Source organism: Drosophila ficusphila, unplaced genomic scaffold (genome assembly GCF_018152265.1).
Source record: "Drosophila ficusphila isolate 14025-0441.05 unplaced genomic scaffold, ASM1815226v1 contig_414, whole genome shotgun sequence".
Lineage (NCBI taxonomy): Eukaryota > Metazoa > Arthropoda > Insecta > Diptera > Drosophilidae > Drosophila > Drosophila ficusphila.
Genome location: NW_025064328.1, coordinates 4,681,042 through 4,706,788, shown reverse-complemented (window position 1 = coordinate 4,706,788; position 25,747 = coordinate 4,681,042). Strand labels below are relative to the sequence as shown.

Here is a 25,747-nt window from a genome sequence, read left to right as displayed (position 1 = left end):
CCAACACTATCAGGCTAACTGTTGCATTAACAGTGCTGTTAAGTTCGAAATACGTTTTCCAGCACTAGCCCAAAGTGCACGCTGTTTTGTTTAGTTTCGTTTTAAATTAAATTTAAATATTAATTAAGCCGAATGGTGGAGCTGAAGATGGAGGATCACAATGTGAATGCCACCGCCTGGGAACCCGGTGACAGCAAGGACTGGTCAATGCCCATTAAGCCGCTGTCGGAGAAGTGGAAACTGGTGCCGGCATTTCTGCAAGTGAAGGGACTTGTGAAGCAGCACATCGACTCCTTCAATCACTTCATCAACGTTGACATCAAGAAGATTGTGAAGGCCAACGAGTTGGTGACAAGTGGAGCCGATCCCCTGTTCTATCTGAAGTACCTGGACGTTCGGGTGGGCAAACCTGACATCGATGAGGGCTTCAATATAACCAAGGCAACCACTCCCCACGAATGTCGCCTGAGGGACACCACCTACTCCGCTCCCATCACCGTGGACATCGAGTACACGCGTGGCACCCAGCGAATCAAGCGGAACAACCTGCTCATTGGCAGGATGCCCCTCATGTTGCGCTGCTCCAATTGCGCGCTTACCGGCAAATCTGAATTCGAGTTGTCAAAACTCAACGAGTGCCCTCTGGATCCTGGTGGCTACTTTGTGGTCCGCGGCCAAGAGAAGGTCATCCTCATTCAGGAGCAGTTGTCGTGGAACAAGATGCTTACAGAGGATTTTAATGGAGTGGTACAGTGCCAGGTGACCTCCTCCACGCATGAGAAGAAGTCCCGCACATTGGTTTTGAGCAAACATGGAAAGTACTACTTAAAGCACAATTCCATGACGGACGACATACCCATTGTGGTGATCTTCAAAGCCCTGGGAGTGGTTTCTGATCAGGAGATTCAGTCACTAATCGGCATCGACACCAAGTCGCAAAATAGGTTCGGTGCATCCTTGTTGGATGCGTATAACTTGAAGGTCTACACTCAGCAAAGAGCTTTGGAGTACATGGGTATGTTTGGCTACTCTATTAAGTTAATCCTATATTAATCTATTATTTTATAGGCTCCAAGTTGGTAGTGAAACGCTTTCAGAGTGCCACCACGAAAACTCCTTCAGAGGAAGCACGCGAACTACTCTTGACAACCATCCTGGCTCACGTGCCCGTCGACAACTTCAACTTCCAAATGAAGGCCATCTACGTGTCCATGATGGTGCGCCGTGTCATGGCCGCCGAGCTGGACAAAACGCTCTTTGACGATCGAGATTACTATGGCAACAAGCGACTGGAGCTGGCTGGCTCCCTGCTCTCCATGATGTTCGAGGATCTGTTCAAGCGCATGAACTGGGAGCTGAAAACCATAGCGGACAAGAACATACCCAAAGTGAAGGCAGCGCAGTTCGATGTGGTTAAGCACATGAGGGCGGCACAAATCACCGCTGGATTGGAATCTGCTATAAGTTCTGGAAACTGGACCATCAAGCGATTTAAAATGGAACGAGCTGGTGTCACCCAGGTGCTGTCCCGCCTGAGTTACATATCCGCTCTGGGAATGATGACGCGTGTGAACTCGCAGTTTGAGAAGACTCGTAAAGTGTCCGGTCCGCGATCCCTGCAGCCAAGTCAGTGGGGCATGCTGTGTCCATCTGACACTCCTGAGGGTGAAGCTTGTGGTCTGGTCAAAAATCTTGCCTTGATGACGCACATTACCACCGAGGTGGAGGAGCGACCGGTGATGATTGTGGCCTTTAACGCTGGCGTCGAGGATATTCGGGAAGTGAGCGGCAATCCCATCAACAATCCGAACGTCTTTCTGGTCTTCATCAATGGTAATGTCCTGGGACTCACCCTGAACCACAAGCACCTGGTGCGGAACCTCCGCTACATGCGCAGGAAGGGTCGAATGGGCAGCTATGTCTCGGTGCACACTTCCTACACCCAGCGATGCATCTACATCCACACGGACGGTGGTCGTTTGTGCCGCCCCTACGTCATCGTGGAGAATCGCCGACCGCTGGTAAAGCAACATCATCTGGACGAGCTGAACCGTGGAATTCGCAAGTTCGACGACTTTCTCTTGGATGGACTAATCGAGTATCTAGATGTGAACGAAGAGAACGATTCGTTTATTGCCTGGAACGAAGATCAAATTGAGGAGCGCACCACCCACCTCGAAATCGAACCGTTTACCTTGCTAGGAGTTTGTGCGGGCTTGGTGCCCTATCCGCATCACAACCAGAGTCCCAGGAACACCTATCAGTGCGCTATGGGTAAGCAGGCCATGGGAATGATTGGCTACAACCAGAAGAACCGCATTGACTCGCTGATGTACAATCTGGTGTATCCACACGCGCCAATGGTGAAGTCAAAGACCATTGAGCTGACCAACTTTGACAAGCTGCCAGCTGGTCAGAATGCCACGGTGGCTGTGATGAGTTACTCTGGTTACGATATCGAAGATGCCCTTATCCTGAACAAGGCTTCAATAGATCGCGGCTATGGACGCTGCCTGGTCTACAAGAACTCCAAATGCACAGTTAAGCGTTATGCGAATCAGACCTTCGACAGAATCATGGGACCCGTAAAGGATGCTCTTACCAACAAGGTGATCTTTAAGCACGACGTCCTGGACACCGATGGCATTGTGGCTCCTGGCGAGCAGGTTCAGAACAAGCAGATCATGATCAACAAGGAGATGCCGGCGGTGACCTCGATGAACCCCCTGCAGGGTCAATCTCCGCAAGTTCCGTACACCGCAGTGCCCATCAGCTACAAAGGACCCGAGCCCAGTTACATAGAGCGCGTTATGGTCTCCGCCAATGCGGAAGAGGACTTTCTCATCAAGATCCTGCTGCGCCAGACTCGCATTCCCGAGATCGGGGACAAGTTCAGCTCGCGGCACGGACAAAAAGGTGTGACTGGATTGATTGTCGAACAGGAGGACATGCCGTTCAATGACTTTGGCATCTGCCCGGATATGATTATGAACCCCCATGGTTTCCCCTCCCGGATGACGGTGGGCAAAACCCTGGAGCTGCTGGGCGGCAAGGCTGGTCTCTTGGAGGGCAAGTTTCACTACGGAACTGCTTTCGGGGGCTCCAAAGTGGAGGACATCCAGGCGGAGCTGGAGCGCCATGGATTCAACTATGTGGGCAAGGACTTTTTCTACTCGGGCATCACTGGAACTCCTTTGGAGGCGTACATCTACTCGGGACCCGTGTACTACCAGAAACTGAAGCACATGGTGCAGGACAAGATGCACGCCAGAGCGCGAGGACCCAAGGCGGTGCTCACCCGTCAGCCGACGCAGGGCAGGAGTCGCGAGGGAGGCCTTCGTCTGGGTGAAATGGAGCGGGATTGCCTCATTTCCTACGGAGCCAGTATGTTAATCATGGAGCGTCTGATGATCTCGTCGGATGCCTTTGAGGTGGATGTCTGCAGGACCTGCGGAAGGTTGGCCTACTGCTCCTGGTGCCACTTCTGCCAGTCGTCGGCTCATGTCTCCAAGATATCCATGCCGTATGCCTGCAAGCTGCTCTTCCAGGAGTTGACCAGCATGAATGTGGTGCCCAAGATGATTTTAGAGAACTATTAACGAGATTGATTCGATTGAAGAGAAATAAAATATTTTTAAATATGTAGTTCTTTTCTGTAAATCGATTAAAATTGTTTATTTAGCTTACCTTTCACCATGTTGCCCTTCGCATTCGACGGATACTCGTAGATATTTAAAAGGTTGCCGCGAGCAAACAGCAAATGTCAAAGTGAAGAGGTTCAAACGAAGTCAGCGGAAGAAAGTCCTCTTGAATTTTAACGAGGTCCTGTAAAAGGCGTTGCTTTTATGTAGCAGAGTTCTGTGCGCTTACAGGACCTTTTAAGCTGCAACTAAAGGGGACTTAGCCGCGTTAAATCAGTGCTGTTATCCCTTTTTTAAGGCGCAAAGGATAATTAGTTTTGTCTGCTTTTTGTTTGGCAGGAGCTTAGCTTTAATTTACAATGATTGTGTTGGAAAAAAATGCTTAATAAGCAAGCAAGATGTTGAGAATTAAAATTGTTGTTTGATGTGAACCCTTGTAATCCTTTTTTTTTGTCAATTAAATCAGAACCTGATTTATGTATTTTTATAAAAATTGAACAACTTGATGTTTAATTGCTCCTTCAACAGACTACGGGTTAAGCCAAGTGAACGATATTGCCAGGCGTTGATTTATTGGTTTCCTCGGTATTGCCTATTGGCTGCTGCCCCGTGAGGCAATTACCTGTCACCTGGCTTCGAGTGAAGCCTCAACCCAGATTGCGAGCGATGTGTCAACGTCTTCGTGGTCAATGCACCGCGGTGCAGGCACGTGACCTGCGAACTGTTTGCCACACAGCCATCCGCCATCCGCCACCCGCACGAGCCAATGTCCTTGTGCGTCCTTTCGAGTGACCCGAGCTTTAAATAGACCCAGCCACCTCCATTCAGCCCCAGTACCAGTGCCAGTGCCTCCTCCCGCTGCTCCTTTGTTCCGCAGGATCCGCAGTTGCCGTATGCAGTGCAATGACAGCAAACGGGGCAGGCTGCCAGCAGCAGAAGGAGCAGCAGAGCAGCGGAGCAGCGGAGGAACCGATGGCGCGCACAAGGATGACAATTTAAGGTTGCCCCTCGCACCCCACCACCGATCCCCACTACTTGTACGGCCACCTCTATTCGGGGCTATTTAGTTCCGTTCTACACAGAGAATAATAACTTATAAAAAGTTCATGGGGACACATTTTATATATAATAGTTGGATTGATAGGATGGAATAACTAAGATGATGGTTAAGTTAAATCTCATAATTTTAAATTTTATCCATCACCTAACCCTTTCGCATATTTACAAGTTGGTATGGAAGTATAATTTTCTCGCTGTGCATAAACACAGCTCAACTCAATCTGGGGCCACCTTCCGGCTTTGGCTTGCCTTTATGTATTTTGGCCATTTGTCAAAAGTTTGCTTTTTGCTCTTCTTTATCTGGGCGGTTCGTTGATGTGTGCATAGCAATAGATGTATATAGATTTAAATGGGTGTTGGCCACTTGAGCAGAAAGTTAAGCGTTGTCTAACTGCTCTTTTGGGAGGCTTCCAACGGGGGAAGGGGACTCCGGATTGACAACACCGGATATCATTCCCTCTGGCCGACGGACCTATTGAAATCTAATGCACCTTGCGATTGAAATGCGGATTAGTGCAAGGCTCGCCTTCACATTTTTTCATTAAGGGGCAGTAAAGTTTGCAGCCAGTATTGTTCTAGCGAACTCTTGGTGTTTTCTAGAGCCTTTGCCACAGGAAAATGTTAGCTACATAGTCAGCAAAGGGGGTGCAGTTTTATGTTCATATGCTCTTTTGTAAGCTCTATGTTTATTTATGGAGATAAGCTGTCCTTTATTACTTTAGTAAGTGTTTTGGCTGAGGGCTTATAATTTATTATTTCAAATCAATGAATATATATCGTAGTTAGAAAGACTTATTAAGTACAATATTCTTAGTATCAAGTAAACATTTCAAAAAAATGTAAATACATAATGTATAGATTCTGCTGGACATAAGTCATAAATAACTTGAATTTATCAGGTAAGAGAACATTCCACACTTAACTGTTAGGATAACAGTGTGGCTTACAGTCTTGAAAGAGGGGAGGTTGAGAATGTTGGGGGTGCATATAAAAGCAAATGCTCCACGGCAGCTCACGCTCATTTCAAAACCGGCGCTCTCCGCATCGAAAGCTCCGCTGCGGAGCCAAGGAAATACATTTGGTGCCCATCTCAAGTGCAGGAATTTCAAGTTTGTTTGTTTAAATTTTAAGTGCAAGTGAGACAGTGTAATTACCAAGCAAAAGGGAAAATAATCCTAAAAAGTCATTAATGTTGAGCAGTTGAGTCTGCAGATTAAGTGCATAGCTAGAGTGAATTAATTATTTAGTTGAAACAAACAAAGAGCCATGGAGAGTGCAGCGAATTCAGGCGACTCTAAAAAGCCTTTCAAAGTGAGTTTACATTGTAATTAAAATGGCATAGAGGCCACAGACAAACAATGAGATTTAAAGCATGCATTATTTTCCTGCCATGCCCTTTTTGGGCGTTGTTGTTGAAGCTTTTGTTGTTGTTGGCCGCGTGCTTGCGTTCGTTTTTTTTTTGTTTTTTTTTTTTTTGGAAACTGGGTTGAACTTCAAGTTGAGCTCTGAGCGAATGAAAAGAGAATGGTTCTAAGAGAGAAAAGCTCCCTGTGAAGAGAGTGATGTGCAAAAACATGAACTTTGTTTTAATTTTTTATATTTATGTTTTCTGCTTTTGAATTTCCTGCCTTTATTTTACAAGTTTTGGTTTTTCTTCATATTTCATACGAGTATTGGGGATTGTTTGCCTTTGGCATTTGTTTTGCTTTTCTGCTGGGCCTTTGTTTCCGGACTAATTTGTTTATCTGCCGCTTAAACATGAATAAAGCTGTTTAAAGGATTGGGAGGATACTAAAGATTTATAAACATGCTTAGGGTTGAAAAAAAAAACACTAACAGAACATGCAGTTGGCAACTCAATAGATACCAAAACAATACCATTTCAATCGTTTAGAGGAATGTCACTTTTCAATAGGACTAAAATTGGAAAAGTCAGGATTTAAGTCATTTTATCGAAAACCATTGAAAACACATTAAAACCTGACATGAACACGGGTCAAAATTTCGACCATTGGAAAATGAAAAATCTTGTAAGCAGTTGTATCAAGGATGCGATTACAAACTTTTGGAGGTATGCCACTTTGGAATCGGATTAAAATTGACAAAGTTATGGGTTCTGGAAGTCCAGTTTTGGGTCACTATGCTGAAAACCAATAAAACTTGGAAAAATCTGACATGAACAGGGGTCAAAATTTAGACCATCGGAAAATGGAAAATTTTGAGTGCAGTTTTACCAAGGATGATCGGACTAAAATTGGAAATGTTATGGGTCATGGAATTTAGGATTTGAGTCACTTTTGCGCAAACCATTGAAGTTGTCTGTGGAACACGAAAAACAACTTCAGTAAATTATTTCTGGAATTATCCTCGCGAATGCCTGAGAAATCCATTAAAATGTCTGCGCTTTATTACAATAATTAATTCAGAAACCACCAAACTCAAATCGGCTTAAAAGCTGTCAAATACCTTGACAGCCATGAAAATGCCATTAAAAATGAGAAAGTTTACATCCCGACATGTCGCTGTAATTAGCCAACAGACACGCCCACTTCCCGCCCACGACCACGCCCACGCCCACATCCACAGCCCGCCAAGCATTTTGTTAATAATTTAATAAACAATTTACATAATACCAGGGCTGTGCTGGAAAGCAATTTAAAGTTGTCGCCTAATTTCCCCAGCGACTCGGAAATCTGCGGCCTACGCCCATCAAATATTTAAAAGTCCTGCGACTTGTGGATCCTGCGAGGTCTAAGTTGCAGATGAACGGAGTCCCTGGCACGTATCCTTCGGCTGATTCTGAATGGTGGCAGAGGCAGACGGCTAAGGTCGTTGCACGTTTGTTTGGAACAGGACACTGGGGTCCTGATGGCTAAGCAGCTTGAATTAGTTTTGATTTAAAAGGTTTCCGTATCCTTTGAAGCTGCTTAAATCAAATTAAAGTAAGGCATTAAACCCCTATTTCTAGTAATGTCAGCAAACAAAACTTAAAAAAATTTCTGTTGGCAAAGTTTTCTACTCTAATAAGCTGCCGTGTTTTGTTTTTAGTTGAGCAGAAATTGTTCGGAAGAGATTTCAGTTTTGTATCCTTTTCGGGGTAATTAAATGAACTGCTAATTGAATCGCAGCTGGCTGAAAAAACGACAGGATGCTTCTTGGGAAAATCCACTAATGCGATCAACTAAAACTTTTGACAAGTTTCGAAAGAAAAACTAGACCTTTGTTTTCGATGCTCCCACTTGTCTGATGCTTCAGTAGTTCGCGGAAGTTTTCATTGTTGCAAACTTTTCCTTCCAGCATGATATTATATGATTTATATTTGGTGCTGGCGCGGCGCAAAAGTTGACGGGCTTTAAGCATTTATGAGATAATTTAAAAACGACCTCTGAGCTGTCCGAAGAGGCTGGAAACGAGTGAAATAAAACGTTCGAGTTGCAGGCTCGAGTACAATTTCATTTAGTCACGGTGCATTCAATTATTTATGAAGGAGCTCGAGGAGTTGCATGGCACTTGGCACTCGGCAATTCGGGGCTATAAATTCTGGCCGGCATGCAGTCGTGCCGGTTCCTCTTTTTAACATCCGTCTCCTGGCTTTTAGCAGAGTCTGCTCCCCCTTTCTGGCCAGGTCTAATTTATGTTTCGTTTAACCTTAGTGCTGAGCATGGACGGAAATACCATGCAATATTTGCAAGTTTTTCCAGGCATTTAGTTTGCAGTATTCCAAACACTCTTTGCTCACCAGCTTTAAAGTAATTACTTTCGTAGCAATATCAAATCATTTTTGCGAGTATAGTTGTTATAGCTGCTACGTAGTAGTATTTTTTTTCTGGTGCTGAGACATCGTTTAACATCGCATGCAAGTTTAATGGAGCCTGGCAAAGACTTCGTCCTTGCACACAGCGAACGGCACTCACTTATGGCATTCGCGCAGGAGCATGCAGCGAAAAATGCTGACAGGCATAACTTGTCACACAAAAATATATGGTATGTATATGGATATAGCAAGGAATCGGGGTCTGGGGGAATAGCGCCAAATATTTGCGACGCAGTCGGATGAGTGCATGTCAAACTGCGTTTGAGTTCTTGAGGCAAAAGTGAGCACACATGTGAGCTCACAAATCGCATATGAAATTTCCACAAAGTCGGCTCGTGGGTTATAAAATAGTTGAAAGAGAGGTCTCTCCTGCTGGATAAAAAATTCCGTCCATAAATCTCAATTAGAGTAAATGGGCGTTTGACAGCAGGACATGACATGAGCGCAAATATTCCATTTATTTATTTACCAGATTTTTCCGACAATGGAAAGCAAACAGCCTTGAAATTTTGTTTATTTGTTATTTATTTAGCAAAACTTATGTAGCTGCGCCTTTGTCTAAAGAAATTTCTAAAGAGTGCTTAATTGAATTACTTGAAAAGCAATGTAAATTAAAATTGTTTGAAAAATAAGTCAAATAATGAAGTGGAAATAATGGAAACTTAAATAAAATGGGCCTGAAAGTTCCTCTATTTTCCTTTCCCCATTCGGTTCACGTTACTCGCTCAAGGAAAAGGGTTCACCCCTTGAAGTAAATTTATAACTTTTCCCATCTCAGTGTTTTTCCCTTTTTTATTTTGGGTGCCGACGATGTGAATATTTTATACGGACACAGTTGTTCCGCCTCTGACATTAATTTATTATTCATTTGATGAGCGGGGCCGTGTGTAACTGTTACTGCTCCTGTTTCCGTAATTGTAAACGTGTAATGGTTTATTATTCCCTTTCTCCGCTTATTTTTTTTTTTTACGGCCAGGTCAAGGACGTAACACGCAACATTAAGAAGGCTGTCTGCGCCTCCAGTCTGGAGGAGATTCGCAGCAAGGTGGCCGAGAAGTTCGAGAAGTGCGACCACCTGCCCACCATCCACCTGGACTCCGATGGCACGGAGATCGACGACGAGGAGTACTTCCGCACCCTCGACGAGAACACGGAACTGGTGGCCGTCTTCCCTGGTGAACACTGGATAGATGTGAGTGCACTTGGAAAAAAAATATCCTACTTTATTAAGAAAAAGATTTAATGTAGCTTAAAGATAGTTTAACTTAATTTCTATACCCCCAAGCATTATTTCTTTTATTAAAACTTACTTAAACCCTCAAAAACTAGTATTTCTAATTGATTCGTTATATAAAGTAACTGCTTTCTCCAAGTGAGCACCACTTAATTGGATAATTCATTTTATTTGTCCCTCCTTTTATCTGCCATAATGACTAATTGCATTATTCCTGGGGTGCCACGAGTGCGCCTCGTGACCAAGTAACCAAAGCCGGAGAGATTAAATTAAATGCTATCTGCACTCCGTTTATAGCCCACGCATTACGTGACCATAACCACTCCGCATGCCACCGACGGAGGAACCGGAACCGGCGGGGATCCTGCCGCCGGAGGCGAGGGAGGCGACACCACCGATGCCAACAACTCGGAGTCGGCCCGCATCCGCCAGCTGGTGGGTCAGCTGCAGAACAACCTCTGCAACGTGTCCGTGATGAACGACGCCGACCTGGACTCGCTCTCCAACATGGATCCCAATTCGCTGGTGGACATCACGGGCAAGGAGTTTATGGAGCAGCTCAAGGATGCGGGAAGGTGAGCTAAAAGGGGTTCAAAAATTCTTTCAAGAGTTGAAAGTCATTTAAGTCATAAACTTCAAGGGTAAAAAGCTAATAGAAATTTCAAAATAATTTAAAGAATACCAGCGACACTTGTACATTATTTAAACAATCAGTGAAATATTTATTTTCAATTAATTGAATAACAAAAATATCAAACGCCTTATGTTATAATTCGTATACTATATTATTATTATAAGATAATATTTTTTTGATTAGATAATTCTTTTTATGCATGTTATTATAACCCCTTGACTAATGTTGACTCTTTTCTATATTAGACCCCTTTGCGCCAAGCGGAATGCCGAGGATCGCTTGAACTTGCTGAAGCTGCTTAAGGCCGGCGCCATCTTCTGCTCGGAACGCTATCCCGAGGACGCGGAGGCCATCGACCGGGAGATTGGACGCCAGCTGAACGAGGCGGAGAGCGGACAGATGAGCACCACCACCACCAGCAACACCCGCACCATCGAGGTGGTGCAGTGCGACAATCAGAACACGACGATAACGATCACGGTGGGCGAGGCCACCTCCACGTGCTCCTCCGCCGCCAACGGAACCCTGGGCTCCTCCGCCGCCGAGGTTGCGGCCAACGAGGCGAACGCCAATGCCAATGGCAATCCGGCCAGGAATCCGAATGCCAACGGAGACATCTGACTGCCCATTCTGGGCAGCCTGAGGTGAAGTCTGCCGGCGGAGGACTAAGGAGGATTTCCGGAAGGAAGGGAGTAGGAATCAAAATCAAAATGAGAATCAGAATCAGATCCATGAGGATATACCGACGACATCAGTCCTGCAACATTGGGTTAACATAAATCGTATTTGTAGCATGTAATTAGGCAAATGGCGATGCGAATCAGCGAATCGGAACAGAGACAAAATCAAGCGATGAACAAAGTCACGGAGAATGCTTCATAGTATCTAAGAGCAAATGAAAGTTAACGAACAATACACGTACTAGAATTAAACACGATGGCGAGGAGTTCACCCACAGATTCGAGGAGTCTTTTAGCAATCACATTCAGAAGTCAGAAGTTAGAAATCAGAAATCAGAGATCAGAGAGAGGAAACGTATTTAACCAATTATACACACGCCACAAACAGCCGTACTAGATAAATATAATATTAATCAAAGGTTAGCGAGTTAAGGATTATTCTTGAGGTAGAGCCCCAGGCGTAGGCGAAAATAGATGAGTGAACCCACTGCGAATGATGAGCCCGAATTGGTTGGATATTGGATAAATACGATAAGAGTATAAATGCAAACTCCCAGGAAACTGTTGTTGATTTGCTTGTCGTGTAAATTGTGTTAGTTACGAGAATGTAGTAGGTAAAATCGAAACGCACATCAAAAATTGTTTTTAGACCAATGCCATTGTGAATGTCATTCGTTAAAGGCCAATTGAGACTGACTGTATTTATGTGTAATAGGTTTTTTCGTGGTTTGAGCGGTTCGGGACGGATCCCCACTTTCCTCCTAAATCCCCCCGCCCACCCCTCGAATCTATAGCCGAAATGAATTTAAGCGACAGCAAACATTGTTAGCAAGTTAAACAATAAAGGAACACAATAACGCAAATTGCAATTGCCCAATTAAAGTTGGTAACTGTCTACAATTCGAATAAGCAATAAGGAGAGCCGTTTACGCCAACCAAAGCGAAAACGAAAGCGAAACCGAAAACCAAATGCAAACCGAAAAAAACAATTATTAAATATAGTGAAACGCGCATACAGCAGATACAAATCGAAAACAGAAACAGAGGCAGAAACCCCGAGGCAAACTATATACACGACAAACCAAGTAATAAATAAATGAATATTAAAGCAGAGTTGATTGAACTATCCTGGCTGGCTGGGCTGGCTAGTTGGCGAAACGGGGCGTATGCGCGATGTACAAAAGCGTGTGCAACAGGGCGTAAGGAGTGCATCCTGCTCTTCCGCTGGCAAAAGAGCGAGTTTCCTGAACCTTCCAGCAGCAGCAGCAGCAGCAGCAGAGAGCGAGTCCTGCCGTCTAATTGCATTACTCGACGCCATTCTCTTCGCCTGAATTCAACTTCCTTCGTGACGTCACAACGCTATGACGTTTGCAGGTCCTGGCTAGCTGATTGCACTGGCCTAGTAACACAGTTCAAAGCTCCCGGGTGACCCAAATTCGTGACGACAGCACTGCTATTCGGTATTCGCCCCCTTTTTTCCCATTTTTTTTTGTGGGCGTGGCCCTGGCTTTTGATGAATTGAATTTGCCCCACGTCCCCATGCCACACACTTAATTCCCCTTATTAACGCAGGAAAAACCTTTTGACTCCCTTCATTCCTTGGCTGCGTTTTTAATTTGTCCTCTCGGCGAATTGCGCCCTTTTTTGTGTGTGTTCGTTTGTTTGAGGGGGCGTTAAAAAAGGAAAAGCCAGGGAAAGCCAGAAATCATCGTGCGGAAAGCGCACAAAAATATTAAAATTGTAACTTAAAACCGCCGGTCGCCTGCTTTTGACTGCTTTTGATGTTCACTGGCTTTTGCGGTGGGCGTGACTGGATAAGAAAATTGTCACACGCACTTGAGTTCGCTTTTCTTTTGCGGTTTTTCTTTTACATTACAGGGTAAGTGTGGATGGGAGGCTGTTGGAACGCAACCAAAAACCAATCGAAGTTCTATTTAAATGGGATTTTACAGACTTCCTGTTACTTTTTATTTGAAATCAAAACAAACTTGTTTACTTGTTGGGTTGTCAAGGAAATGTTTAACATGTAATGGTTGCCAACGCTTTTGGTTGCCTATTTAGTAAACTTTTCGGCAAAGAAATGTCGAAAGAACTTATGGTATCCGGAAAAGTTTTGCATGCTTTTTGTGTTAAATCTTTTCTCTAGTTTTAAGTTAACCTCTGGTTTTGATTTAAGCAAGAATTTCAAATGAATCAAACTTAATTTATCTTTTATTTTTCCATATTTGTTTCCTATTTTCTAGATTTGCCAACCCATTGACAGTGGATTTGCTTTAGTGGAAATCAAATCAGATTTCGCCACTTTATTTAGCTCATCATTATTGCTTTATCCTAGGAGCTTGTTGCATGCACACACGAACACAAATACAAGCACCCACCCACACATACTAATTCAATCCACTAAGCAGAAATGTCAAACGTCTCACGACAAAAAGGCGGCGACGGTGAGGGGGGCGTGGCTGGGTAAACAACATATCGAATGAAGTCTTTCTCGACTCAACTAACGAGTCGCTTTTCTCCCCAACGAGGACATAATTCTCTACAATTTCTGCTGCTTGCCTTTTTCCACTTTCCTCTTTTTTTTTTTTTTTGTTTTACAAACACATTTTGGCCAAATAAATGTCAAGGATAGGGTACCGAGGGGCCAGGAAGTCCTTAGGAGAGCAGAGATGAGGGGAGGGGAGGAAAGCTGAGCACTCGCCTCTGGCTGTTGATTTTTATTTGAGCACATATGTGTGTGTGAGTGTGTGTGTGTGTGTGGGTGGGTGGGTGTGTGCTGCACATAAACAAGGCACTGTGTAATAGATGCCGCAATGGGCATTACTAATGCGCCCCGTGGCACTTTTCGCCCATATAAAGCGAGGGCGGGGCAAATCAGCGACTTTGTGGGCGGCCAGGGGGCGGTCCATAATTGTGCAGTTAGAGCCGCTGGCAGCCGCAAACTGGTGCTTAGATTGCCCCATTTGGATGTTTGCTTTTGCCACCCGGAAGTCATTACGTCGGCGGATATGCGCAGTATGTTCCTACACCCAAAAAAAAGAAGAAATCACCATCAGTTCGTAATTATTGACTGTAATTTAATTTGGGTGCCACAGAAGAAGCCTTTGGTGTATTCAAATGGAATATGTTTGTATATGAATTTGTAATTCAATGGCTTTATATGTGTTTGAGCTTGGCGGAAAGGCCAACCTAAATTGAATATTTCGTTTATTAATTAATCCAATTTACGTCCAATATTGGTTATGTGGGATTCGAGTATTAAAGCAAAATCAATTTCAATATTCATTTTTATTTGAGTACAAAAATTTAAATTGAAATAAAGACAGAAAAAGTTCATTAATAATTCAAGTTAAAATTGTATATTTAATGGGAGAACATAGTGATGCTAACTTACTGGTAGGAAAATACATAACCTTTCTGTTTTCTAGCATTACATTCTTTTAGCAGTTATTTATTTGTTTATGTACTATTTTAGTTTGAGTGTAGCCAACGAGCCAGCTGTCAGTAATAAAAATCTGAGCAAGTTTGGCAAACACAAATATGAAATTAACTGTTTTGTTTATCGTGATGCAGTTGCTCTCGCAGCTGGCCGTTTGGGCGAATGACCTTCCGCAGGATCAGCAGGAGATGACAACCAGTTTACGGCAGCTGCAAAAGGACATGGCGCATCCTTGGAGCTCGCCGTGCATTCGCTGTTGCCTCCAGGGAAAGGGATTCCTTCTGGATTCACTAGGAGAATGTCGGAAGGTCCAGCGGCCATTCGATTGTACACTGTACTGCATGTTTAAGGCCCACCAGCTTCATTGAGCCATAAAGTGTGGGCACAAATACGCACAGGTTTGTTGGCCATTAAAGCAATTAATGCCAACTGGCTGTAGGTGGAAATGAAGGCCCATTCGCCATACAAAATAATTAAGTGTGCCATTAAAAGGGAATGTAATTGCTTGTTACATACCAGCAGGCTTTTCTTTCATTATATTTCCCATCGCATTTATTTTAATTTAATTAAAATGTTTCCCATTTTTTGTCGCCCCGCATTGAAATGCAATTTTTTCTCCGTTTAATTTCGTTTTGACTGCTGACAGCAGGCGCAAATATTTGCCATTTACCCGCATCGCTCGTGTGTTTTGACGAGTTTTTGCCAACGAAAAAAAGAGGGCCACAAATCCATGGCCAAACTGGAGTAGGAAAGGTCCGGCGGATCAGGATCAGCGACCATTAATCATCGCCACATGCGACGAGCGTGACCTTTGCGACGACATGTGAGTTAATTAATCTAACTGCTGGCCAGACTGCGAAGGTCGCTCCTCCTCCTCCTCCTCCTCCTCGTGCATCCTGCATCCTGCCGCCTGCATCGTGCATCGCAATTAAACGTGGCAGCTGATGATGAAGGGAGTCTGCCAGCCAGCCTCCTCCCTTTGCCGCCCAGACGCATAAATTTCAATTTGCAACAGCCGTCTATGCATTTAAATTGATGGCGTTGCTGGTTTGCTGCCCCGATGCTGCATATGCGAAAAGTTGTTCGCGCCGCGCTCCAATGCACAATTAGCGAACCACGGCCCATAAATTATTTGCCCCGGCCGCTGGCGGTAAATGGGAAAATGGGAAATGGAAAATGGAGGGCGGAAATGATTGCCCAGAAGGGCGAATAAACAGTTGAGCGTGCGAAATATGCCCGCAAATGCCACTCTTTTTCGACTCAAATATGCATCCCAGGTAGTATTGAATGGCAAGGCTTTTAAAAGCGTTAACGAAAGATATATAATGGTCCATCACGTGACTGCTGTGACAATCAGAGTTTTATCGATGTCAAATGCTGGATTTCCGCGACCCGGCAATCAAATTAACCTTGGCTCCCATGGCGTATGCGCAATATTTCTGCTTTGTAAGCCCAGCTCAGTTATAAATTCGGTTTGTGCGGTTTGTTCTCTGTCCCCCAAAAGCAAACAAATTCGATCAGAATGCAGGCGGGGATTTCCATGCATTTTAAGCATTCAATTTCCGCAAAAGTCGCCCAATCTTAACCCTCCCCAAATGATGATGCAAATGCCAATAAATCTAGGGCTTTTGTCTCGCCCTCAAAAGCAATGCACCTTTGTTGAAACTTTTGGCCCATGGACGTTTGCTCGGCATTTTAATTATGCAGCCAGTAGTCTCATTATGCCGAAGTGACATTTTTCAGCTGCCCGCCGGAGTTCCCGGCCCCCAAAATTGCCAACTTTATTTTTATTGCATTTTTAAACTTTGCCCTTACGCCGAAAGTTCAGGCTGAAATTTATTTATATTTGCCAGCACGCCTTGCATCTACAATGTTGTTTGTCCTGCTCGGTTTTTTTTGTGTTTTTTGGTGTTGTTGTGGTTCCGGCTAAGTAGAACTATTTGCAGCTGCTCCAGTAAACTTTTCCCACTTCACAGGTCATAGAGTCCCGATCCCAGACCAAAGTTTTTTTTCTTTATTTCTTTATTTTTTTTCGGCCTCAAACCCTTTTTTTGGTTTAAGCCCGGCACGCCCAGCTTGGCCTGGCTAACAGCATCTTAACAGAATGCTCTCTCTTTTGGGGCATCCTGCTCTCACGGCCAAAGCTCCACGAAGGTTAGACTTTGCCTGGTGTGTTTGCAGGACCTTCTGACTTTGCACTGTGTGTTTTTGCGCTGGCCGAAGCTGTCGGCAAATTCAACGAGTCCTGAGTCCTCCGCACTTGTTTAAATACAGCACGCACAGACGTCTGGCAATTTATTCCAAGTTCGGCCGGCTTTTGTTGCACTTGGCTGCTGTGGAGCAGCGGCGCGCGATCTTAATCCAAATCGCGTCTATATCTTCGAAAAATGTAAAGAGTTTGATTCTTTAAAATTAAGGTGAAAGGTAATGAGGAGTGAAATGGTTGCGTTAAAGTTATGTGTGGTTTTGGTGCTACATTAAAATACAAATTACAGTCTTAATTACTGAAGAGATGTAAACAATAATAACAGTGAAAAAGCAATTCAATTAGTTAACGAACTGTACATGAAATAACAAATATAAATGAAACAAGAACCATTAGCTAGCACCAGAAAGTGAGAAAAAGTTCAAACAGTGAAATTAATTTCCAGCTGAAACAACACAAATTTAAATGAAATTACAGACTAAAAACTATGGAAAAACTCTAGTAGTGGTAGAAAACAAAAAATCAAAAATCATTAAACGTAAAAATGCCAACAAAATAGGAAAAACTTTACAACAGTTTAAAGTTCATGTTTGGCTTTGAGAACAAAGCAATAAAGTTGTCTGGCTCCATTTTGGTCAAAAGCGATTTCTTTTTGCGGTCGTTTTGCCAATTGAAAAACTTTTTTAAAGCAAAGCCAAAGCAAATGCCAAACTTCAGTTTCGCTATGAACGCTTTGTTCAATGCAAACACACATCTGAAATAACAATAACACAAATTCCTCCAGTTTTATTATGTTTGCTTCAGTGGCTTCAAAAACACTCGCATACAGAATATTTCAATTATCGTTCGAATTTGTTTTGCTTGTCATAAATCACTCGACCATGCTTTTCAACTTCAGCAGAACGAGGAGAACGAGGAGTCCAAGGAGTCCAGACAGGACGTGCAAACTTTCGAGACGAGAGAGTGCAATAAATGACAGAAATGAATGCGGACGAAACAAAGCAGGCTGAAATGCCGCAAAAGGATACAGAGGTGTCAGGATCTGCAGGAAGCAATCCTTTAGGAGGTGAAAATCCTGCAGGTGGTGATCCCGAGACCAGGATAGTGGCTCCACCGCCGCGTCAACGAACTCTAACACGCACCGCCGAAATGGAGGCGGATGGCGAGGACATCGAGTTGGATGCGGACGTGGACGATGCGGCGGATAGCATCACCTTGGAATTGGCTCTATCGCCGCACAGCAGCACCACGCCCACTCCATCGCCCACCACCGCCGACGAGGACTTCGCCCAGTTGGACAACAGCAAGCCCTTTAAGGTGGGTATCCTCCGCACACTCGCACATCCTTTGTGGCATTTAGCCACGCTACCTGCTACCTGCTACCTGTTCCCTCTGTTAACTCGGCCAGCATTTCGTTAAGTGATTACTGCGGCGCTTTTGTTACGCTTGTTGGTAATACAAAAAAAACGGAAAAAAAGAAAAAAGGGGGACGGGATGGGGTGGAAAAAGAATTAAGTGGAGGTGGAAAAAGTTTGACGGTCAGGAGGAGCCAAGTGAAGGGTTCCAGCCAACCGACGGTGGAACGGCCACTTCAAAGCCTTCGGCGTTGAGTGGCATCATCGACATCGCCACTGCTACTCTGCCACTGAAGTGTTGCTGCCAGTGCTTTATTCGCCCTTTAAGCATTGGCCAACTTTTCATTTTCAATCCGTTGTTGGCGCGCTGCTGGAACAAAAATTCCGGGAAAACAGAGCTGTTTCCTTCACTCGCCCTTTCCATTTCCTATTTTTCTCCGCGCCAAACACTATTTGACTATAAAGATTGCGTAGCCGTAGCCGAAGCCAATTTAGAGCCCAGGAAAAAAAGGACAAAGGTCACTAATAGTTCTTCCCAAGCCAAGTTTTATTAGATTTTCGAGTTACGCAAAGAAATTGTCAAAGAATATTTTGAAACTTTTATTATATATTTTATGATTAGGAGGAAATTTATTTCTTGAAAATCAAATTATTTATACTTAGTATTGTAATATAAACGTTTACTGATTTGATTAAGTTCTCCAGTCACTTGCGATCATATGTGACAACCCTTTCTTTTTTTTCCGTGTAACCGTTCAACAATTGAAATTTAATTAAAATGTTCAAACTGTTCGGCTGGATAAAATAGTAGCATCCGCATGCGGGCGCCAAAGTGGCTAGTATATCATTGCGAGCCAACCAGCCAGCCAATTCTTCTCCCCCCTCCCCCTTCCCCTTCCTTCCTCCTTGAACTTGCCACGCCCACATCTAAGCCGTCTCGCCCACATCTGTGCACGGCGATAACGTTAACGAGGCGCCTCGGCAACCCTAATCGATTTATTGTGTGCTAACGGCATTAAAGCCACCGCCATAACAATATACATAAACTGGCCAAGAGGAGAGATCGGCATCTGGCCGACTGAGCGGCGGATAAGCCCAGCGAGCCATCGTCAAGTGGCTGTAAATTCGCCAGGCGAAGGCAATTAATTGGCAGCTCGACGTGGCCGCAACGCGATGTCATTTGTCAGTGGCAGCGAACTCTCACGATGATGGCTGCTTGCGGGCCACGTGACGTATGAGTAATTCATGCGCATCTTAGCTAATTAATAAGCCCTCATCTTGTCCGTCTTCTGATGAAGAGCCCTCCCATCCTCTTTTGCTATCGAGTGCTCGAGGGACTGCGCTAAGCCTGTGATTAAAAACACTGGAATGCCTGGAGATTTTATCTCATTGACTAATTGCTCAACAAACTGAATGCGAGTGGGAATTAACATGAGAGGTGATAATCCTTGAGCTATTAATATGCCGGCACACGAAGTGGATTTATGCAGCAGGGTTAGAAGATCTCCATGATTCGGCTTGAGATTTATTTGAGAGCAAATTGATTGGTTTTTAAGTAGGCTTTCATAAAAAGTTGGTGTGCTGCTTGGGAAATCCTTTGATGTGAACTTCGCAGCCAAGTGGATTATAACCCTTTCGCTAATTGAGCAAAATAAGTGAAAGCAATTGGTATTTAAAGTAAAAGAGGTTATAACAACTTTGGCATAATTTCCATAATTTGTTTATTTTGCTTTTCTTAAAAAGTTATCTTAGTACAGATTTTAAAGGAAATTCAGGACTTTCAAGTACAATTTATGCAAGAGACAGTTTTTAACTGAATTTTGTTTATGTCACACTGCTGGAATTCTTATTCATTCTGCTTGGCCCCAAAAGAATTCTGTGGTAGCCCAGCATATCTCTGGTGCTAGCAGGAAATTAAGTCGCAGTAAAACAAATCTCATTGGATGGAAATCCACTCTGCTCCTTTCCGTCCGTTCGGTTAACACGTAAATGCGCTTTTCATGTCAGAGCCATTGCGTCCACCTTCGCATGGGTATTTCTATTTTTTCTTCTCTTTTTTGGGGAATGCAAATGGCTCAAAATAAAGTCTGAGCCAACCAAATGGAGAGAGATGAACAGGAAGGCTGACAAGGTGCGGGACGGAAATTAAATTACCAGCAGACACGCCGCACGGAAGGTACCAGCAAAACAAACAAAACAAACAAACAAACAAGGAGAAGTGAAGAGCAAACATTTCGGAGAAACATTTCGCCCACTGAGACTGAGACATTGCGTATACGCTACGTTGCGCATCAAGCCAAATAAACGAGCATTATTCATGTCCAGGCAAGCGTGCCGCTCAACAACACTCCTCTGCACCCCCCTCCCCTGCAATAAGTAAGCTAATAAGGACGTGTAAGTGTGGAATGCGTCGACAATTTTAAAAGCAGTCGCCAACTCATCATGGGTCGCAGACTTCCAATGAATGAGCGATGCTAATGATTTCCGCAGGACAAAGCAGCACACTGAGCGAAATAGGTTGAGTCGAAGTCAGTTGAAAACCGTTTGAATTGGAATAAGAATTGAATTCGCTTAAGTTAAGTTAAGTTATTAATGAGGATTATTTATGAGGATTTATTTCTTTGAAAGAAAATATATAAAATATACTAAAGAATATGAATTGAATTCGCTTAATTTATTTATGAGGAATTGTTTCTTTGAAAGAAAGTATGTAAAATATACTAAAAGTAATTAACAATTTCTTTCTAAATTTCTTTATTTTGTATTTCATACATTTACTTAAATTTTATTTTAAAAAATATAGGTAGAGGCTACTAACTTATAAGTACAAACATTTCCTTTTCTGCTAACCCAATATCCTCATCTAATTTCTTTCACTGCCCAAAACAATGTGTTGCCATGACATTATGATGACAATCAGGGGAAATTAGTGCTCCAGCGTCTCCGATAAATGCAGTGGAGTGGGAAAGGGGAGCTGGGAGCTGGAAGGCAGGGAAAACGAGCTGGACAATGGACACCGCAGGCAGATCAAAGCAATTTGGGGGTCCAGCAACCTTGGGCCAATCGAAATTGCTGCGGCTTCCATTACCGAGCCAAGCTCCGCTTTCGGGCTTTCCCCCCAATGGAAGGACTCGAATTGGTTTGGTATTCTATAATTGCTAGCATCCTGGCGTAATTTGCATATCCTGACCGGTCCTAAGTGCTATTTGAACGACCGCTTCCCGAGCGAACAGCCATCTCAGCTGTCTCATGATGAATTCATGGCTGCACTGCGAGTCCTGCGCATTGTCCTTGTCACGCTCCTGGCTTGTTTGTCGCCTCCTCTAATGATGTTGCCTCTACTGCCGCAGCTTCTGCTTCTGCTGCCGCAGCTCCTGCTATGCAAACGATGAATTTACAGGGAAAATATTGACGCTGGACGCAGACAAACAAAAATGCGAGGGCAAATCGCCGTTGGCGCAACCGCAGCGGGGTAAATATTTGTCTGCTTCTGAAAACCAGGGACTTCAACTCGGCCGAAAGTGAACCGCAAATCAGGCCGAGACACTAAGTGCATCAGGAGAAGCCACTTTAATTCACAGCCATGGCAGCCAATTGAAGGGATTGGCCGAAAAGTCAGAGTTCAACGGCGGCCACTCGCAAAAGCGATGTGAGAATCTACATTCTTTACGGGGGAAAGCAGTCGGTCGGTTAAGAAAGCCAAGTTATAATGACTTTCTGGCAGCAGCAACTGGATGGGCCAACAAAGGCGAAAGCGAAAGAGTGCCGTAGAGCAAACAAAGCCACAGGGCATTGGCATATGGCCCAGACTTCGTGGCAGGAGAGCTGATTGAATGTAGTTAGTGCGTGGCAACACAGAGAATGCCGAAATGCCAAAATGGCAACTTTCGAGCAGAAAAGCAGCAAGCCACTCGGCATTAATGGCCATTGAAATTCGCATTAAATGCATGATAAATTTTCATTGTTGTAGCTGACTGGCCAGCCAGACTTTCTCCAGACGTGAAATGGTAATGGTGTTTCGGCCATTTGATGGATTCCCTAAGCATCGCATAATTGGTTTAGCAGACTGCTGGTCGGGGGATTGATTGATGGGCTATAAAAAGCGAAAAGGAAGGAAGGGACTCTTTTGTGTCAGATGATTTGGCGAGCGTGAAGGCTGCGATTAAATGGCCACAAACCGCTTGACAGTCGGCTGTCAACCGGCGACACCTGAAGATCTGTCAAAACGAGAGTCGCACCCCTTGGCAATTTATCAGAATATTCCCAAACGAACGCGGGGCGTATACGTAATGCCAAGTGAAACACAATGGAGGCGTTGGCAACTTTTTGACCGTGCTCTCCCTTCCCCCTTTTCACTCGACCATTTTCACGTTGTTTTCCTTTCTTCCTTCACCTTTCGCTTGACCAGCCATCCATCCATCCATCCAGTCATCCATCCAACCATCCATACTTGGCCTCGGCCGACTGTTTGGAATCGACAGCATTATGCTTTAAATATTTTAGTAGCAATCTTTTAGGCCCGAAAAGAGGCCCAGTCAGAGGAGCAGAAAGGTAGTAGAAAGGTAGAAAAATATAATCGGATGCCTGTGCCGAGTTGTGTGTGCCTTGACCTTCCCTTTGTTCGTGTTGGCCTTATTGTTATGGCAAATGATAAATTGATTAGTTGTTGCTGCTGGCACTTTCACCTTACCCTCGAATTCTATACATCTCCATAACAATTAACCTGCGTCTTTTTTCCCAGAATTTTCCTTATCTTTCTCGCCGCGCTTCGTTAACTTCATATTGTTTTTATTGACAACGCCTTGCGGCTCTCCTGCAAATTAAAGCAAATAAATGTTCCGGGCTTTTGTGTTTCGCAGTGTTGTTATAGCTTAATGGACTAGATGTGTGGCTAAAGCATTGACTACGGCAAACATTTTTGCTGGGTAAACATTCCGGTGTTGGCTTTATCATGTACATCGTTGTTTGAAAAAAAATATAACTTTAGAAACAACAAGCTCAATGATTGCATTTATATCGAATTCAAGGTAAATGTGTTCTTTTGTTTTACTTTTACTGTAAAATCTTCACAGCAGACCACTCAAATTAACTTAACTTTCTCAACGCTCTTATAAAATCTGAAACCAAGCCGCGAATTCTTGAAAGGAGAAAGCCAAAGAAGGTAATAACATTTAGGAGAAGCTTGCTGGAAACACTGCAAATTCTTTGGCCAATGAGGAAATTATTGGCCTTGAAAGTAGGGAAAATAGTTGTGGGGTGGTACTACATTTTTACATAAACTTTTATTAAAAGGAAAAATTGTATTGCATATTTTTATTTCGGATCGGACCACAAATAATTGAGGTATTCCACCTTAAAGCCACAATAAAATTGGTAAAGTTATTGATTCTGAATGTGCAGTATTGGTTTTTCTTTCTGCAAACCATTTAAAACTTTTACTGGATTTTCATTTTGAAAGAGGGCGACAGCAAAAATTATCAGTTCTTGCATTGCCATTTTAATTAGCGCTCTGAATATAATCGAGCACTAATTGGTAGCTAATATACATAGGAAGTGGCAAATACTTGTTGTTAAAGAAGATTCTTGTTTGCTGATATCTTAAAAGAATTCCCCCCTAATGAATAAGTGAAAAAACTAGAAAGAAATCTAGCATCAGCGAGCCGAAGCTTATATACCCTTGCAGTCAACACAAATTTCGAGCAAAATTCACTTTAAAATCTGAAACCATTTTTTGGAAATTATGCAGTTCGTAAGAAATTTGGAATACAAACGTTTAGTTGTATGCCACTTCAAATTCTGATGAAAATTAAACCCAGTAAACCCATTTTTTGGAAAATTCTATTCAGTTTATAGTGCTAATCATGAATTTATATACTTTATGGGGTCTGAGGTGTCTCCATTACTGCGTTGCAAACTTCTTATTTAAATTACAATACCTTCTGCAGGGGTATAATTACGTAAATGATTTCAGAATTCAAACACTCCCAAATAACTTAAATTTTTAATTAACTTTAAAGCACACCCTGCTTTCTAGCAGTGTGTTAGTTAAGCCTTCTCTATCGCAGCATTGCAATTTCCGGCGTGTCAATTCAGGGCCTGAATTCGGCGTAAAGTTGCTAGTAATCCGGCGCCTCCATTGCAGATCAAGGACATCACGCGGAACATCCGCAAGGCTGTCGTGGCCACAACGCTGTCGGAGTTGCGGGTGAAGGTGTCGGTGAAATTCGAGCGGGCTCAGCCGGCGATACACCTGGATTGCGATGGCACCGAAATCGACGACGAGGAGTACTTCAGCACTCTGGAGCCAAATGCCGAATTGATTGCCGTCTTTCCCGGCGAGCAGTGGCGCGATGTGAGTTGTTTTTCCACCCTTCTACCCTTTAACCCTTCATCCTGGGCTTTGATGAGCGCTCCTTTCATTGCGATTTCCCATTTTGCGTTTTCCATTTGCCACGCAGCCCAGCGACTATAATGCCAATCTGCGTCGCACATCGCTGGATGCGGAGCGATTGCGGAAGTTGGTTAGCAAATTGCAGACGAACTACATGAACGATGATGACTTGGACAAGCTGTCGAACATGGATCCCAATTCGCTGGCGGATATCACAGGACGTGAGCCCAAGGACAACGAGTACTCGGCAAGGAGCGATGCTGCCAGGCGATCCACGGAACTATCCTGCTAAAGAGTCCTTTTCTCAACGAAGATTGGAGATTGGAGTGTGGGAATTGAAAATGTATATACGGTATTTGTACGAGTTTATAATGGTATAATGGTATAATGGCGAGAAGGAGTATTTTTGGAAAACGTTTTGATGACGGCACTTGACACTGAAGCGACCGATTTGGATGGTTGTACCGTGGGGTTTTATCTCTATAAAGTATATACCCTCTATAGATCTGAAAGTTGTGTATTTTTCGAGCCCACATTGTCGTAGAGCAACTCTCACCCTGAATGTCTATTATCAGCCGCTAATTGTTCCTAGACCAATAGCCTCTTTAAGCCAAAAAGCTGGAGAATAGCGCCTCAAAGGCCGACTCTCCAGTTCTAGAAAACCTTATCCTCACCTCACTCAGCGGACGATCAACGAATCGCAGAATAGATCTTATCTAGGCGAATAGATATAGATATAGTATATTTTCCATAGCGTATCCTTGTGAAGGTCACACACCGAAAATAAAAACCAAATAAAACAGTTTGGGTTATTAGGGAGCAACAAAAATTTACTGTAATTGAATCTCAATTAAATCAATTAGCAATCGAATAAACGTTCACCCTAGGCACATACATTTAATAAAAAGGGTTTTTAAACCTCTCTCTTTTTTGTATTTACGCTGCATCAATGAATAAGCACAATTTGCTGCACTATTCAAAGGGTTTTAAAGGCCTGAATTTAATTCAATTTACATTTACGTTGTGTCCACAGGAATCAATTGGAAATTGTAATTTGTAACTTAAAAACAAAAATTAAAAAAAAAAAACGAAACAGAAACAGAAGCAAAAATAAATAAATGGATAAATGTGTGAAAACTACTTTTTATCGAAACAATAAAATGCGATTTTATGTGTTAAGTTTGTATGCCTTTTTTTGATTTTCTGCACTCGGCAAACTATTTCAGTTTCAAGGGTAAACAACTTTGGGAAAAGCACTTTGTTTTATTTGTGTACTTGGGAAAATGCCAAGCCA

At 43.5% G+C, this 25,747-nt stretch overlaps 4 protein-coding genes across 5 annotated transcripts; all 4 read left to right on the top strand.

Moving 5' to 3' along the window:
• Positions 1–59: 59 nt before the first annotated feature.
• On the top strand, positions 60–3,686 carry LOC108087729 (DNA-directed RNA polymerase III subunit RPC2). The gene is made up of 2 exons (XM_017185249.1): positions 60–1,015; positions 1,069–3,686. The coding sequence occupies exons 1-2, from the start codon at positions 133–135 to the stop codon at positions 3,597–3,599; spliced, it is 3,414 nt and encodes a 1,137-aa protein (XP_017040738.1). The 5' UTR covers positions 60–132; the 3' UTR covers positions 3,600–3,686.
• A 2,048-nt stretch (positions 3,687–5,734) lies between these two features.
• Positions 5,735–12,175, top strand: LOC108087744 (DNA fragmentation factor subunit alpha). Its single transcript, XM_017185266.2, has 4 exons — positions 5,735–6,011; positions 9,491–9,706; positions 10,046–10,323; positions 10,628–12,175. Exons 1-4 carry the CDS (start codon positions 5,967–5,969, stop codon positions 11,001–11,003), a joined length of 915 nt encoding a protein of 304 aa, XP_017040755.1. The 5' UTR covers positions 5,735–5,966; the 3' UTR covers positions 11,004–12,175.
• Positions 12,176–14,576: 2,401 nt separating this feature from the next.
• Positions 14,577–15,099, top strand: LOC108087633. Its single transcript, XM_017185090.1, has one exon. The coding sequence runs from the start codon at positions 14,603–14,605 to the stop codon at positions 14,867–14,869; it is 267 nt and encodes an 88-aa protein (XP_017040579.1). The 5' UTR covers positions 14,577–14,602; the 3' UTR covers positions 14,870–15,099.
• A 1,719-nt stretch (positions 15,100–16,818) lies between these two features.
• On the top strand, positions 16,819–25,632 carry LOC108087610. Of its 2 annotated transcripts, none has more exons than XM_017185049.2 (4): positions 16,819–16,925; positions 17,609–18,024; positions 24,205–24,414; positions 24,521–25,632. In XM_017185049.2, the coding sequence occupies exons 2-4, from the start codon at positions 17,680–17,682 to the stop codon at positions 24,743–24,745; spliced, it is 780 nt and encodes a 259-aa protein (XP_017040538.1). In that variant the 5' UTR covers positions 16,819–16,925; positions 17,609–17,679; the 3' UTR covers positions 24,746–25,632. The 2 variants fall into 2 exon arrangements, with proteins under 2 accessions (XP_017040538.1, XP_017040537.1); XM_017185048.2 differs by having other exon boundaries at positions 17,606–18,024.
• The last annotated feature ends 115 nt before the right edge of the window (positions 25,633–25,747 follow it).